Source organism: Taudactylus pleione, unplaced genomic scaffold, assembly GCF_031769625.1.
Source record: "Taudactylus pleione unplaced genomic scaffold, aTauple2 ptg000431l, whole genome shotgun sequence".
Classification (NCBI taxonomy): domain Eukaryota; kingdom Metazoa; phylum Chordata; class Amphibia; order Anura; family Myobatrachidae; genus Taudactylus; species Taudactylus pleione.
The window spans coordinates 558794-576718 of NW_028284833.1; the positions used below are offsets into that span (position 1 = coordinate 558794).

General features: G+C 49.0%; 1 protein-coding gene across 1 annotated transcript in view; it reads right to left on the reverse strand.

The window, feature by feature from the left end:
• The window catches only part of HARS1 (histidyl-tRNA synthetase 1), a 40893-nt gene extending 24217 nt beyond the window's left edge, over positions 1-16676 (reverse strand). Inside the window, exons 1-2 of the mRNA XM_088447384.1 lie at positions 16503-16676; positions 9222-9311 (exon numbers count right to left, since the gene is read on the reverse strand). Coding sequence (XP_088303510.1) covers positions 9222-9311; positions 16503-16592 — 180 coding nt within the window. The 5' untranslated portion in view covers positions 16593-16676. The remainder of the gene's footprint in view (positions 1-9221; positions 9312-16502) is intronic.
• Positions 16677-17925: the final 1249 nt, after the last annotated feature.

The following is a 17925-nucleotide window of genomic DNA, read 5'->3' on the forward strand; positions in this document are numbered from 1 at the left end:
CATCACAGACTCCCCTTGCAACACATCCGACAAGTGCTGTACAGAACTCGTCAGGGAGTTAACCCACGCTGGCTCCTGAGAACCCGGGAGCGGGGAAATAGGGAGACTGTGGGGTACCACCAATTGTCGTGGGAACCCCTGCATGGGTGACGACACCACAGACTGCTGGGACAAACCCATCGGAGTAAACGCGGGCTGCGGAGCTAACTGGCCCACTAAAGCTGTTAACGCCTGAGCGAAACAAGCCCAGGGCGGCTCCTGTACCGGTGCTGTAACCGTAATAGGCCGCGCCATGGACAAACACTGCCGGCAAAGGCCCTCCGCGCTACCCTCCCCCTCCGCTAACGGTACTTTGCACGTGGTACACTGTAGCCGGAGGGGAAAATAACTTTCAGACATGATGGCACCACGTATGTGACCTCTCTCACCAATTAAGTATTAAATAGGCGAGAGACCACCCTGCAGCACCGCACCGCAAGGGCTTTAGCAGAAAGAACAGGGACAGTAATAAAGCTGACAGTTTAGAGAAGAAAAGATTACAGGCAGCAGCGCTAGCACAGTCACATACAATGCAGAAAAATAACAATTCCTGCACTAACAGCGCTGATCACTCAACTACACAGACACAGGGCCTGGTAGGACACAGCGCTGCATACACAGACCTGACCACAGCGGAGGAGAGGTATGCGGGGGGACCCAGACCACGATGCTTCCTTCCAGCGCTTCCAGCAGCGTTCACCATGCGTTCTGGAGAAGATGGCCGCCGAGGAGCAGAGAGGAGGCTGGCCTGGGGGAGGAGCGCTGCCACAGGACCAGTCGGCAGCATGCAGAGAGGGCTGTGTGCAGCGGGGGAGGCGCCGGCTGTGAGACAGGGAAGGCGCGCTCCCCTGGCATGCATTTAACCCCTGGGACGCCGCAGCGCTACCGCTCTGCTGCGGTCCGCTGTCCCAGGGGGTAGTGGAAGCGCAGGTTGGTCGCCTGGCTCCACGCTGCAGCCAGTCCCCAGGGAGCCCCCTGCCTGGGGACTTAGGACCATGTGATCAGCGGGGACCCACCGCGGGACCCCGCTGCTTACCTCTGTCCCCCTTGAATCCGGCCATGGTCCGGAGCATCTGGGGTCACCGCTAGCTGTGACCCCAGACGCCCACCAGCATCCCCGGATCAGTACCGGCGTTCTGGTACCGGCGGGGTGTAGGGAAGACAGCATGGACGTCAGGACTGACTGTCCATGCTGTTCATCCAGTTGTGCAGCCACAGCTGCATGAAGAATAAGCTTCAGGGGCTCTTCTAGCCCCCACTCCAACAGGTGCACCCGACTCCGGCCGGGCACCAAACTAAACTGAGGTGCCTTGGCTCGGGGGCGGGGTATAGGAGGGGGACCTAGTGCATCCTGGGAGGCTGAAAGCTTAACTCTTTGGTGCCCTGCGACTGACGTCACACCTATACCCCCAAGGTATCCTGTGGATACCCTATGGACCCTGAAGTAGAAACAAGAGATATGGTAAGAACTTACCTTTGTTATCTCTGTTTCTACGAAGTCCATAGGGTCCACAGGGTTGACCTTCGGGTATAGCTTGGATCTGGATCCACGGGCACTATACAGTTAAAGCTTTAGCTCCCAGGATGCACTTGGGTCCTCCTCTATACCCTGCCCCCGAGCCACAGGCACCTCAGTTGGTAAGTAGTCTAGGCCGAAGGAGGAGACTAAACAGAGGGAAGGAAGACTGGAACATACAAGAAACCATACTCACAGAAATGGGAGACGGAAACACCGGTGACCAGTACCACAGCCCATTTGAAGCCAGGTGCGTCAGGGCGGGCGCCCTGTGGACCCTATGGACTTCGTAGAAACAGAGATAACAAAGGTAAGTTCTTACCACATCTCTTGTTTTCTACTTCAGGGTCCATAGTGGGTCCACAGGGTTGACCTTGGGGATGTCCCAAAGCAGTTCAACTAAGGGCGGGGACGCTCCTGAGCAGAAAGGAGAATCCTGCGCCCGAAGGATGCATCCTGAGAGGCAAAGGTGTCAAACGCATAAAACCTCAAAAATGTCTGAATTGAAGACCAAGTGGCTGCCTTGCACAGCTGAACAGCGGAGGCACCACGTCTAGCAGCCCAAGAAGGGCCTACAGACCGAGTGGAATGAGCCTTAACCGAGGCTGGAACAGGCAAACGTTCCTGTATATAAGCCTCCCTAATAACAGAACAAAGCCAACGGGCTAAACTTTGTTTGTTGGCAGACCAACCCCTCTTATGGAAACCAAAGAGGATGAACAACGAATCGGACTTCCTAACAGAGGCCGTCCGTTCAACATAAATTCTGAGAGCCCGGACCACGTCCAGCGAAGCCTCGCCAGCCGTAAGACCCGGAGCCTGAAAAGCTGGCACTACAAGTTCCTGATTTATGTGGAACCTAGAAACCACTTTAGGCAAAAACTCAGGACGGGTGCGAAGCACAGCCCTGTCCTGATGAAAAATCAGGAAGGGGGGGGCTACAGGAAAGTGCCCTCAACTCGGATACCCTCCTGGCCGAAGCAAGAGCCAGGAGAAACACAGTCTTAAGTGTTAACCACTTGAGGTCAACCGACTCAAGAGGCTCAAAAGGAGGTCCCTGCAGGACCCGAAGAACCACCGCCAAGTCCCACGGAGCGACTGGAGGCACAAAGGGAGGCTGGATCCTCAGCACACCTTGGAACAAGATGTGAACGTCAGGCAGTGTGGCAATCCTTCACTGGAACCATACTGACAGGGCCGATACATGAACTTTTAGGGATGCAAGCCGTAACCCCAGGTCAAGACTTGACTGCAGAAGTGCCAAAATCCTAGAAACTCTGAACACCTGAGGGTCATAGCTTCTAGACTCGCACCACTGAAAGTAAGTGTGCCACACTCTATGGTAAATCCGTGCAGAGGCAGGTTTACGTGCCCTAAGCATGGTACTGTTGACAGAGCTGGAAAAGCCTGGAACCTTAAGACGGCTGTCTCAAGAGCCACGCCGTCAAAGACAGTCGACCCAGATCCGGGTAAAGGCAGGGACCCTGAGACAGCAGATCCAGATGTTGAGGCAGAAGGTACGGAGCGTCTACAGACAGGCCCCTGAGATCGGAGTACCAAGGACATCTGGGCCACGCTGGAGCCACCAACAGAAACGTGCCTCCGTCCCGTTTGATCTTTCTGAGTACCCGAGGGAGCCGGGAGATTGGAGGAAACAGATACGCTAGGTGAAACGACCATTCACTAACAACGCATCCACTAGGCCTTGTGCCTACGTCCCTTGTCCTTGAGCCGTATATGGGCAACTTGTAATTGCGACGAGAGGCCATCAGGTCCAATTCCGACAGTCCCCACTTGTCCACGAGAAGTTGAAACACCTCTGGGTGAAGCGACCATTCCCCGGGATGCACGTCGTGACGGCTGAGGAAGTCTGCCTCCCAAATGAGGACTCCCCGGATGAAGACTGCCGATATTGCTGGAAGGTGGCACTCCGCCCAAGTCAGGATTTGGGACACTTCCGACATCGCAGCTCGACTGCGAGTTCCTCCCTGGTGATTTATGTATGCCACCGTGGTGGCGTTGTCTGATTGCACCTGAACTGCTCTTCCGAGAAGAACGGTGCCTGACGCCAGAAGAGCACGGTACACTGCCCGTAGCTCTAGAATGTTTATGGGAAGGACGGCCACCTCCGCCGACCAACGGCCCTGAAGCGACAAGGAGCCGGTCACTGCCCCTCAACCACGGAGACTGGCATCTGTCGTGAGCAGAACCCAGTCCGGAATCCAAAAGGGGCGATCCTGGCTGAGATGAGCCGACTGCAGCCACTACACCAAGGACCGGCGCACTTCCGGGGACAATACCAGCATCTGGGATCGGATCCGGCGGCACAACCCGTTCCATTGCACAAGGATCTGCCCCGGGAATGGAACTGGGCGAACTCCACCATGTCGAATGCCGACACCATGGACCCCAGGACTCTCAGTGCCGAATGTATTGACACCCTGACACTGCTCAGGCAACCGTGTATCCTCAGTTGTAGGGAGGATACCTTTTCCAGAGTCAAGAAAATCCTTTGTTGACTGGAGTCCAGAAGTGCTCCAAGATGGACCATCCGGTGAGTTGGGATCAGAGACGACTTCTTCCAATTTATTAACCACCCGTGTGCTTGAAGACAAGCAATTGTCAGGTGGAGATGATGAAGAAGCATCTCCGGGGAGCTCGCCAGCAGCAGCAGATCGTCCAGGTACGGCAGCAGCCGTATACTCTGACCCCGAAGGTGGGCAGCCATGACTGCCATCACCTTGGTGAAAACCCTCGGAGCCCTGGAAAGACCGAAAGGCAACGCCCGAAATTGGTAGTGATGGTTGCGGATAGCAAACCTCAGGTACCGCTGATGTGCCGGTGCACCGGGCATATGGAGATAGGCGTCCTAGATATCGAGGGAGACCATGAAGTCCCCTGGTTCCATCGCCAGGATGATGGACCGCAATGTTTCCATCCTGAACTTGGGAACTCTGAGATACTTGTTCAAAGACCTTAAATTCAGAATAGGGCAATGAGACCCATTGGGTTTCTGCAAAAAAATTGGTGGGGCGGCCTGCACCGAAACGACAGGGCGTACCCCTGAGAGACTACCTCTCGAACCCAAGCATCTGTGGTGGTACTGAACCAACACTGGGCGAATCTGAGAAGTCGGCCTCCCACTCTGGGGTCCCCCAGGGAGAGGCCCGTCCTGTCAGGCAGCAGGTTTATCCTCCTGTTTGGAAGAGGGACGCCGAGCATTCCACGCTTGCTTCTTGGGTCTGGATGAGGCTTTGGTCGCTGAATGTCTTGGGAAGGACTGGCCCTTGGCCTTACCCTGAACCCGAAAGGACCGAAAAGCAGTGCTCCTCTCCCTAGCTGGCGCAGAAGCCGTAGGGAGGAAAACCGGCTTGGACTTAGCCAAGGTATCCACTATTTTGTCCAAATCCGGACCAAATAGCAATTCTCCATTAAAGGGGAGAGCCTCCAGACCCTTTTTAGAGTCCGCATCAGCCCTCCAGGACCGCAGCCACAAGGATCTCCAAGCAGACACAGCCGCAGCCGAAACTCTAGAGGGTAACATGCTTGCGTCCAATGATGCTTCCCCAATATAGGAAGCGGCATCCCTCATTTGTGCCACTAATGCTCTCTGAACATCCGGAACATCGTCCGTAAGAGAATCCTCCAAGGCATTGGCCCAGTTCTCAATGGCTTTAGCCACCCAGTGGTAGCGTAGCGGTTTTAACCAAGCGAGTGACATGTGAATCCACCGCCGGTGGAGTCTCCCATTTCCTGCAATGATCCGCAGGAAAGGGATAATGAGAAGCCAACCTTTTCTGCGGGTGGAATCTCTTGCTGAGTAATTGCCAGGCCGCCGCCATATGATCCGCCAACTGATCGGACAGAGGGAACACATTAGAAGTAACCTATGCTTTCTTGAAGTCAGGAAACTTCGACTTAGGGACCGGTGCCTCCTCTTCTATATTGAGAATAGCCCGCACCGCCCTCACTAATGCTGGAACATCAATGGAGGACCTAGGCTCTGCCTCCTGTCCCACAGCATCCAAATCAGAATCCTCACAGACCTCTCCATCATCTGAAGAGGGATCCGAGTAAACTCACAACAGGCCGCTTAGTCGCCTTCTGTGGCACATCACCCTGCAAAAATGACTGAAAAGCCGAGGATGAGGCCGCCAAACTCTGTACAGAGTTGGAGCGAACATCCACCCAAGGCGGAGAAGCCGACTGAGGGAAGCTCTGAAAAGGCACTACAGACTGTTGTGATACAGGGGGAGGCTGGACATACACAGGCAGCCCCGAATACTGTCTCACAGTCTGGGCCCCGGAGGGAGGCCGCAATACCTGCGGAATATCCGGGGAATGGGAGATAGAGTGCTGGGACAATGCCCCAGAAGGGGTCACTGTAGGGATCGACAACTTGTCTGCAATATATGTCAGCACTTGTGAAAACATCGCCCAAGGGGAGTATAGAGGGGTCTGGTGCCAGCTGGCACTGCCCGCAAAGACCATCCTGAGATAAATCCCCCCCATTAACACCAGCAGAACAGCGTCTGCAGGAAAGCAACACAGGAGCCCCGGAGTGCTCAGTCTCCTCATCAGACATGATACAGTAATTATGCAATAAATACTTATCAGCAGAGGACATACGGTGTTAACACCCCCGCACTCACCAGCATGCAACACAAACAGGCCCAAAAATATGGTACTGTGTAGCACACAACAGTATGTGACTGACCTCACAAATACATGATTTATAAGAGTGAGGTTAATAGAAAAACACCCCTCCCCCACACACCTTCGGGCTGTAGGAGAAGCAAAGGGATAGATATAAGCTGACAGTAATTAGAAAATAAGTACAGACAGCAGCACTAGCAAAGTCACATACAATGCAGGAAGATTGTACTTACTGCACCAATCGCTACCCTCAACCACTCAGATTCAGTGTCTGGGGGGAGTTATAGCGCTGTGTACACTGTCCTTTTGGTAGGGGAGAGGTACACAGGGGGACCTGACCATGCACCTGACTGGGAGCCTGCGGTATAGCCTTCTAAAGATGGCCGCCGGAGAGCTCTGAGGAGGAGTGGCCAGCAGAGGAGCAGCTCAGCGACGCCAGTACACATGAGAAAAGGCGCGCTGAGGGGAGGAGCCGCTAAACCAGGGAAGGCTGCCTCCCCTGGCTAGTATTTAACCCCAGGGATGCCGGTTCCCCTCCGGAACTTATACCCTGGTGGCCCAGCGGAGCATGCCTGCATGAGGGGGAGCCCGCCGCCGCTACTAGCGCCGCCGGTCTGTCCCCAGAGACCGGCGGCAACTGACTGCATTTATCCCTACCTGTTCCCCGTAGAGTCCGGCAGCAGTCAGAGGGAGGTCCCGGAGCCAGTGGCGTAACTACCGTGGGTGCAGGGGGTGCGGCTGCTATGGGGCCCGGACCAACCCGGGGCCCGGCCTTCCCCCTGCACCTACGGTGCCAGGCCGCTGTCCGCTGCCCTTCCCTCCACACCCTCCTCACTCCCCTAGCAGTCTCCTCACTCCCCTCTACTGTACTTACCTGCTCCTTGGTTGCGTGACCCCCGCTCCGTGGTCGCGTCTTCCCAGTCAGCTCCGCCTCCGGCTCTCCCCATTGGCTGATACTGGGAGAAGGTGTGGCCACCTCCTCCCAACATCAGTCAGTGAGATGGAGCCGACCGGGAGGGAAGGTGGGTCAGCCCTGCACAGCGCGACCATGGATCAGGTAAGCCGGGGTGCGGGGGGGGGCCTCAGACCAGGGGGGGCAAGAGCAGGACGAGATTGGGGGCCACGGGCTGAGAGGGGGGCCCATAACATTTTTTGCTATGGGGCCCCTATAGGTATAGTTACGCCCCTGCATGGAGCCATGCTAGAACTAACTCCGGGGTCCCGCTGCAATCCCCAGAGCAGTACTGGCGATGCAGCGCCAGCGGGGTGTTGAAGCGGCAGCATGGACGTCCAGAAGGACAGTCCTATGCTGCCGCATTAAGTGTAAAACACGAGAGAAAAAATAAAAAACTTTTCTTCTGTAAAAATAAAGCTATGGGGCTGCTCCTGCAGCCCCACTGCACAGTGCAACCGACTTCGGCCGGCACCAAACTGAAACTGAGGTGCCTGTGGCTCGGGGGCGGGGTATAGAGGAGGACCCAAGTGCATCCTGGGAGCTAAAGCTTTAACTGTATGGTGCCCGTGGATCCAGATCCAAGCTATACCCCAAGGTCAACCCTGTGGACCCCCTATGGACCCTGAAGTAGAAAAGAGGAATACACCAGTGCCCAAAGAAAGAAAGATGTGCACCAGCCTAACCACAAGAAAGCAAAGCCTGTATTACAGTATATCCCCCCAAACGCAGAAAGAAGCATGAAAGGAGGAGGGGAGGGGGGGGGTGAACTTTCTCCAATTCTCTTTTTACAAGATATACAGATGTGTCCTCATGCATCAAGCTTCAATAGGCATTTCCAAGGCAACTTTACCTCCCGACCCGCGGGACCGCGTATAGGGATCGTTATCGTTCGTGGAGACTGCACGATTTCAACGATTTAACATCACGATGTGTCCAAATCGAGCAGATAATCGTCTAGTGTGTGGGCACCTTAAGTCACACACAGATATTAAAGTGTCACATATCAAATAAATCAGCACAGTCTGGTGGTGCGTCCTAGTTGCATCTCATTGGGCATTTTTGGCAATATCACCAGCAGAGTTTCACAGGGCCTGGTGCGTGGGGAGGGGCTTATTAGTGCGGCTCCAGCAAAGATGGATAAGGGCACATCTGTTCATAGCAAAGTACTATCAAAATTCTCTTTCCTCTTAGAATTTATGGTATCGCCAAATTTCACATACATTTATGTCTGCCCCAGTCATTTAATGCTGAGATTATAATTTACCACTGTGATTACTTTATTATTATTATTATTATGACCAGTTATTTATATAGCGCACACATATTCCGCAGCGCTCTACAGAGAATATATGACCATTCACATCAGTCCCTGCCCCAGTGGAGCTTACAATCTATATTCCCTACCACATGCTCACACACATACACACTAGGGTTAATTTGTTTTGGGAGCCAATTAACCTACCAGTATATTTTTTGGAGTGTGGGAGGAAACCGGAGTACCCGGAGGAAACCCACGCAAGCACAGGGAGAATATACAAACTCCACACAGTTAGGGCCGTGGTGGGAATTGAACCCACGACCTCAGTGCTGTGAGGCAGTAATGCTAACCATTACACCGTCTGTGTACTAATTTTTTTGCTTTCAAACCACAGAAAGGTTCCTCAAACTAGGAGTTTCAAAGTGAGGTTTTATTTTTGGGAGTTGGTTTTGCTAGAACACAAGATGCTGTAGCTGAATGTGGCTCCATTGGAATTAAAACTAATGGTGCATACACACGGTCAGATTTTTCTTCAGATCTGAACGATAACGATTTTAAAAATCGTTCACATCTGAAGGAAAATCTGACATGTTTGAACGATGAACGATGCGCGTACCCGGTGGTCAGATAACGATATCTGACATCTGATGTGTTTGCAGTCAGTTTTGGACAATTTCAGTCATTTTAATGCAGTCAAAAATCGTTCATAGTTCAAATCGTTGATCTGACAAATCTGACCGTGTGTATGCACCTTAATTCATGAACAAATCAAAACTTCAGAATTGTGAATATTTTACCTTGGGCGTCTTGAGAACAAATTTGTGTTTCCCATCATCGGTTCCCAATTGTGCCTTCAGTTCTAGCAGCTTGGCGACTTCTTCTGCAATCTAATGAAGGGAAAGAAACACTATTAGCCCACAATGCTGAGAATGCATAAAAGCCCTTTCCAGAAAGTAAAGAATAGGAAATAAAAAGAGTATATTAATATATTCGACTATGGTGATTAATGAAGAACAATCAGACTAGTCACTAGCTCACATTGGGAATAACCTAGCACCGAGGAGAAGTACTGAAGTACTGTGTTCTCTTAAGTAACGGGTTCAAAAGAAAATGTTTATAGTAAAAGAAGGGAAACACAATCCATAACCAGCTGATTACTATATAGCTTTGAAAATAGACTGTATTCACAAACTCTCAGTAGATCATAGAGGACAAGACCAAGGGGTCGATTAAATTTGGGGTGATGTGGGAAATGTACCGTTAGAAATCCTGGCAACACCACCCTTCTTCTCCCCTAAATCATTCCAATTTCACCCCTGAATCACGCATTTTAGTTCCTAGCCCCATAGGGGTACATTATAAAATGTAGGCGCGTATGTATCATATTTCTGCGCACTGCATCATGCAATAGAATGAACTACTTCTAAGAGGTTGATTCGATTAGGAGTGAGGCCAGCGATGCAGTGTGCACATCAGCCGCATTTACAGTAGCCCCTAAATTGCATATTTGGGGTGCCATTGCCAGCGTTACAGCGGGCACCCCCCACAATTTGCCTCTAGTTGACACCCTAAGAGTAATATATCCTGCACATTAAGGGGGCAATCCAATTTATTGGCAAAACCATACAAATCTCTATGAATATACAGTAATAATGTCAAAAAAAAAAAAAAAGATTTAAGATTTTAATTGTAAAATAAAGGCCCACTGCACCACTAATCTGCTTCATCTTTCATTTACTCTTGCAATGCCATAGTCATATTAGAGTATAATTGTAGAGTATAATTGTAATAAATCTAGACAACAGATATCAAACTTGATTATTGCTCTAGGGTGGGCCTAAAGAATGAATGGGAGATAAACATTATTAGCTTGGTGCGGGGGTATTTTTGGTTGCTGTAAATCCTGATAAAACAATCAGCTATACTTCCTCTGTGTCAGGCTAAACATGGTTTAATAGTTGCCGTACCTGGAATCCACACCCAAAACTACAGCCGTCGACAAAAGATTTGAGAATGACACAAGTATTGGTTTTCACAAAGTTTGCTGCTTCAGTGTTTTTAGACCATTTGGTCAGATGTCACTATGGTATACTGAAGTAAAATGACAAGCATTTCATAAGTGTCAAAGGCTTTTATTGACAATTACATTAAGTTTATGCAAAGAGTCAATATTTGTAGTGTTGACCCTTCTTTTTCAAGACCTCTGCAAATCGCCCTTGCATGCGGTCAATCAACTTCTGGGCCACATACTGACTGATGGCTGCCCATTCTTGCCTAATCAAGAATTTGTGGGTTTTTGTTTGTCCACCCACGTCTTGAGGATTGACCACAAGTTCTCAATCGGATGTAGATCTGGAGAGTTTCTAGGCCATGAACCCAAAACTTAGATGTTTTGTTCCCCGAGCCACTTAGTTATCACTTTTGCTTTATGACAAAGTGCTCCATCATGCTAGAAAAGGCAATGTTTGTCACCTAGCTGATCTCGGATGGTTGGGAGAAGTTGCTCTTGGAGGATGTTTTGGTACCATTCTTTATTCATGGCTGTGTTCTTTGGCAAAATTGTGAGTGAGCCTACTACCTTGGCTGAGAAGCAACCCCACACATGAATGGTCTCAGGATGCTTTACTGTTGGCATGACAAAGGACTGATGGTAGCACTCACCTTTCCTTCTCCGAACAAGCGATATTTTCTCTAATGAAAGGGGATTCATCAGAGAAAATAACTTTAACCCAGTCCTCAGCAGTCCAATCCCTGTACCTTTTGAAGAAAATTAGTCTGTCCTTGATGTTTTTCCTGGAGAGAAGTGGCTTCTTTGCTGCCCTTCTTGACACCAGGCCATCCTCCAAAAGTCTTTGTCCTGTGTTATGCCAACAGTAAAGCATCCTGAGACCATTCATGTGTGGGGTTGCTTCTCAGCCAAGGTAGTGGGCTCACTCACAATTTTGCCTAAGAACACAGCCAGGAATAAAGAATGGTACCAAAACATCCTCCAAAAGCAACTTCTCCCAACCACCCAAGAACAGTTTGGTGACAAACAAGGCCTTTTCCAGCATAATAGACCACTTTGTCATAAGGCAAAAGTGATAACTAATTGGCTCGGGGAACAAAACATCGAAATTTTGGATCCATGGCCTGGAAACTCCCCAGACCTTGATCACATTGAGAACTTGTGGTCAATCCTCAAGAGGCAGGTGAACAAATAAAAACCCACAAATTCTGACAAACTCCAAGCATTGATTAGGCAAGAATGGGCGGCCATCAGTCAGTATGTGGCCCAGAAGTTGATTGTCAGCATGCCAGGGAAAACTGCAGAGGTCTTGAAAAAGAAGGGTCAATACTACAAATATTGACTCTTTGCTTAAACTTAATGTAATTGTCAATAAAAGCCTTTGACACTTATGAAATTCTTGTAATTTTACTTCAGTATACCATAGTAACATCTGACAAAAAGGTCTAAAAACACTGAAGCAGCAAACTTTGTGAAAACTAAAACTTGAGTCATTCTCAAAACTTTTGGTGACGGCTGTAGTGCACTATATAATGGAGTTAGTACCGTTTCCATGAACATGTTTTGAAAAGCTAATGACCATCTTTCTCCAGTGAACGCATGAAAGCACTGTGCTGTACACTAATAGACTGCTCCTTAGCCCTGCAAGATGATGAAATAGATACTGTGGATTACAGCAGGAACCCTAGATGGTGCACCTTACACAGCCCTTGCTATAAAGCACCCTCTTAAACAGGCCTGTGTCCGGGTGTTGTGAAACTACAAGCCCCAGCATGTTCTTCCAGATAGTCGTTAGCTGGCAGGGTATGCTGGGACATGTAGTTTCACAACAGCCAAAAAGCCACAGATTGTCTAGGGCTGCTCTCAAGAACGGAAATAATAAAAGACTATAGTAAATTGATTTAGTTTTAGCATTTATACATGAAGGCTCTTTAGGAATCTGCTCTTTGCAGGACAGAAACAGTGCACTCCATTGAAGTGTGTAGTATGGATAAAGCCAGGGTCAAAATAATAATACGAACAGCATCTTAAGCTAAGAAAAGATGTTTCCTTACAAAACGTGAAATTGTGGATGGGCCCCGGTCATTACAGTATCTGCAAGCCAAAACCACATTCATGACAAAGTTTAAGGGGAAATTTTACACACTGGCTGGCGAAGCTGGTCATTAGGTTATACAGTTCTATTGCAGTTAGTTACATGCTGCAGAAAAAATAAGACCACACATACAGTATATGATCAGATAACAGGGGTGTGTGCGCCTATACTCCCTGCTGACTGAAGCTCCCTACTCCCCCCCCCTCCCTCCCCCAGACTACAAACTGCCACTAACATTTGTATATTACTAATGCTGGGCATACACTATACAATTATCTGTCAGACATCTATCCAATCTGGCTGGTTGGAATGAAAATCTGGTAATGTATGGGAGCAAATGACAATCGACAATTTGCTCACAAACACTGAAAAACAGACAATAATTGTCATCCAGATAAATTGGTTAAATCAAATTAATTTAGCCAATTTGACCAATCATTTTTGTCCATTTTTCAGTTTAAGACCATATGGTCGACTGTCATTGGCTCCCATACATTATCAGATTTTCATTCCAACCAGCCAGATTGGACAGAAATCTAACAGATAATTGTAGAGTGTATGCCCAGCATTAATGAACTTTAAAATGCAAATAGAGTCTTTAAGCCACCTGAGATCTGGCAAACAGGTAAATATTTCTAAATTAGAAATCAAGAACATTTGACATTTGTCATGCCTCGATAGAGACACACCAGATGATAAAATGTTACATTACCAACAATAATCCCATTTAGATGTATGACCAAATATTATTAGCAGAGGTGCAAATGAAAGTGTTAAATATATATACTGGAAAGAGAAACAAATCAACCGTGATACATGTTACATCTGCACAACAGTCACTTAATATTCTTCAATGGATGGTTTCTTTTTGTTCGTTTTGCATATACAATAATCAGGAAGAAAAATGAAAAAGGGTTTATTTGAGCCATTATGGCATGGAGGAGAGTTGAACAAAGGAGACAGACAATCAGAACGCCACACAGTGTAATACACTCACTAAAGGGTAAGGGTGCCCACACACAACGATTTTTTTCCCGATCTGGCCGATTCCGACACATTGGAACGACAGATCGGGTAAAAAATTCCCAAATCGTGAGTCCCCACTCACGATCACGATGCACGCCCCCGCATGTAGCACATCGCATCTTCAGATCTGCCGTGCAGTACGATAGATCTGACAATCTAGGACACAATGCACTATGAAAAAGTCTGGCTGCAGGAGATCGGATGAAGATTGGACAGCATATCGTGTGCTGAGCTGCCGGGGAGAGAGAGTTTCAAGGGAAATCGGACACATTGTCGGATCGTAAGTATATCGGTATGTGTGTGGGCACCTTAAGATGTTTCAAACGGAATCAGTATGTATTCAAATACATCAAATCCCGACGCTGGAAGCCCGACAGGGGTGAAGATCCCGACAGTGGATTTAGGTAAGTAATGCTAACCCTACCCCCTCCTTAGGGGTACCCAACCCTAACCCCGCGCTAAGTGCTTAAACCTAACCCCCATCCCCGCAGCCTAAACCTAAGTCTCACGGGGGCAAGCCTAAGCCTAACCTCCCCCCGGGGGTGCCTAACCCCCCCCTTTCCATAGCCCTCCTGGGGGGGTACCTAACCCTGAGTCCCCCTGGGAGCCCTGAAACCTAATACTCCCCCCCCCCCCCCCCCTTCACGGCTGTCTGCACCCGGCTTACCTTCGTTCGGGATGCCAGGCGTCAGGCTCCTGGCGTAGATCTAATGACAGGCGTCAGGATTTCGACGCCTGTCATTAGTACCCTGCCGGGATTTGGCAGTCGGCAAGCCGGCGGTCGGTATTTCCTGACTGCATCCGTTTCAAACCTTTGAGAGAAAGTGGAAAAGTTGCCCATGGCAACCAAAATCTAGCCCATTCTATACAATGACAGTTAGAACCCGTTTGGTTTACTATCTCTTCCCCAAAGAGATTAATTCAATTACCCTACATTGGTGCGACGTGCCATTCCAGAACGTAATATTGCGATGTCAGCATTACCGTAAGTGCCCAATACACTATTATTCACAATTCGGACAGTACAGTACTTCCCGCTGAACTAAATTCCCTGCAGCTAGAAGTATCTGTAGCAAAGTGAAAGGTCCATATATATGGGTGTGAAAAGTGCAATGCATTTTCTCTCAGTACCTGCTGTTCCTGCTGAACACTGAGATGTTTCAAAGCTTCAAGAGAAAAAAGGGGCAGATTCAATTATCCGCAGTGTTTACCACGCAGGTAAAGCTCCAGGTTTAACGTTCAGAGCTATTCAATTATTAGTCGATTTCCCCGTGGGTAGAGTACATTAGCACTACAATCCCCATCATGCCATTGTACTGAATGTTAGAATAACGCAACTCTCGGGAAGAGAGCAGATGATGAGAATAACACATCTAGGGACAGATGTATCTGAGGAATTCCGTACACAAAATAACATTCCTCCAGCGGCGCCTAACATTTCACGTCATTTCACCACTGCAATAGCAGCGAACTGCTTTGGCTACTCAAGTGACGAAAAACGTATTGCCGGTACACACTAGACAATATGTCATCCAATCCGGCCAGATCGGACGACATGTCGGCAACATCGTCTAGTGTGTACACTCAATGTCGCTGACTATGCGCTCTCCCGCATACCGTCAGCGACATTATCTGTCAGACCTGCATGCATCGTGAGCGAGGGCCATGCTGCCGAATGCAGCATGGCCCCTGCCGTTGTGATGTCGCTCCCGACATCGACAAGTGTGTATGCACTTGCCGAGACCCACGCCGGCTCCCATCAAATTATAGGTCGTCTGGGTACACATTGTTAATTGTGTACCCAGCTTTAGCTTGTCAAAAAAAATAAACACACACACACATATGCCAACTGGGGATAACGCCATATTTACCCTTATGCAGGGATGGGGAACCTCCTGCCCGGGGGCTATATAAGGCCCTCAGAATCATTTGGTCTGGCCCTCGAAGCTTTTTCCTGCTAGCCTCATCTGGCTAGCAGGGTGCCTAGAATGGTAACCTGCAGCCAGAATCAATGCAGCAATGCCACCAGGAGCGTCCTTAGGATGCTTCAGACGGTCACACAGCTGCCCAGACAGCACCCCAGAGCATCCTCAGGATGCTCCGGGCATTGCTGTAATCACCGGCGATTGTGGCACGCCCCCATGTGATGTCACGTGGAGGGGGCGTGGCCTGCACCAGGTCCACGAATAATGTTATATATATCAAAATGGCCCTTGGCAGAAAAAAGGTTCCCCACCCCTGACCTAAGGTCACACGGCAGCTCTGGACACCCCACTTGCTGCGGTGACATCTCACATTAACAATGTAATACAAAGGGGAAGAATGTAAATGGGGGTCAGTAACCTCAAGCCTGAATTGCTAATACATTGCTGCGCTGTGACATACTATATTGCTGTGATAAGGGTGAGATTAATTGAATGTATCAGAGATCATTTGATACAGTTCCCCCATACACTGTGCATGTACTCAGTAATAAACAAGGATGGGGTAGATGTACTAAGCCTTGGAGACAGATAAAGTACCAACCAATCAGCTTCTGTCATTTTAGTCTGTAACATGATAGGAGCTGATTGGTTGGTACTTCATCTCTCTCCAAGACTTAGTACATCTACCCCTAAAATGCATAAAACCTGGAGCTGCCTTTGTACATTAGGGACAGGTGGGAACTTATAAACCAGTATGAGCACATGATGATGAAGAGATACTGTGATGCTTCATATACAGTCCTCCCCACCACTTCTGTCTGTGCCTGACATGAGGGGATAAGTGCTGACACATCTGACATCAGCATTGGTGGTCACAATACACCCGTGCTCCGGACAAGGCCCGCCAGCCCCCGGCACGCACACCTCACCGCGCTCCAGGCTCGCCCCTCTGCCGGCCGCCGGTCTCACACCAGCCCCCGGCGTCAGGTGCGGCCTGTGATGCTGAGCGGCGCCCCGCGCTTACCTGCTGCGAGCTGGCCTTACTCTGCTTCAGGGCCCTCACTCTCTCTCCGTGCTGGGCAATCGCCTGCTCCAGCTCTGCTCTGTCCGCCATGGTGACACCGGGGGAAGCCGGCAAGGGGGAGTGCGCATGTGTGCCATGGTGACAGCAGCAGGGAAAGCCGGCCAGGGGGAGTGCGCATGTGCGCCAAGGTGGCCCGGTGTGAGCGCATTCAGTACTAGTATAGTAATAGTTACTAGTGACTAGTGAGCCAGGATTAGGAGTCACCCAGACTGCTATATGATATATTTTACATACTGCTGCGAGTCAGGAATAGTAAGGGGAGGAGTCTATACCTGGGGCCAAATGCTGATGCCAAGGTGGGTCTGTGTGCTTTAAATGCCAGGGCCTATGTTTAGTCCCTGTCTGGCCCTGGTGGCATTATACGTATAAGTGCATTATTGTGAGGCATTTTGGGCAAAGGACAAAATGCCATATCGTAATGCACTTATATGTATAATTCCACACATTATATGCCCAGCGTTGGCATCTTATTCCACACAATACTGCACTAAACAACAACATGTCACACAAAATAAGATGTGATTCTAAAATACCTTTTGCATCACCAGTTTATCTGACCTACTTGCTATTTATTTTAAATATATGAATGTGTTACCTATGAGACTGCAAATGTGCTTTTTTTACTTAAATCATGTGATTTTATACATTCATTCATTCATTCATATTAGGGATGTGCAGGCTCGGATAGGTTCGAGTTTGCACGTGGAGTTCGGATTTTTCCCTCCAAAAAAACGGAACTCAGAAAGAGGCAAAACGTCATCTTGCACGGACGAACATCATCATTCCTGAAAGTCCAGGAATGATGATGTTCGTCCGTGCAAGATGACGTTTTGCCTCTTTCTGAGTTCCGTTTTTTTGGAGGGAAAAATCCGAACTCCACGTGCAAACTCGAACCTATCCGAGCCTGCACATCCCTAATTCATATATTTAAAATATATAGCAAGTAGGTCAGATAAACTGGTGATGCAAAAGGTATTTTAGAATCACATCTTATTTTGTGTGACATGTTGTTGTTTAGTGCAGTATTGTGTGGAATAAGATGCCAAAGCTGGGTATATAATGTGTGGCATTATATATATATAAGTGCATTACGGTGTGGCATTTTGGGAAAATGTGTTTGTCCTTTGCCGAAAATGCCTCACAATCTTGCACAGGTGAGTTAATCTATTTCTCTTTCATCCACTAGGGGACACTGGAGGTGCTTACGCTGGGGTATAGAGGCGTGGATAGCTGGAGCTGGCACTTTAAATAATTTAGAAGTGTGAAGCTCCTCCCCCTCTATGCCCCACCAGCCCTCAGTTTAGAAAATGTGCCTTGGAGCTGGTCACAACCTGCTGTGCTCCAGCAAGTCAATTATTTTATT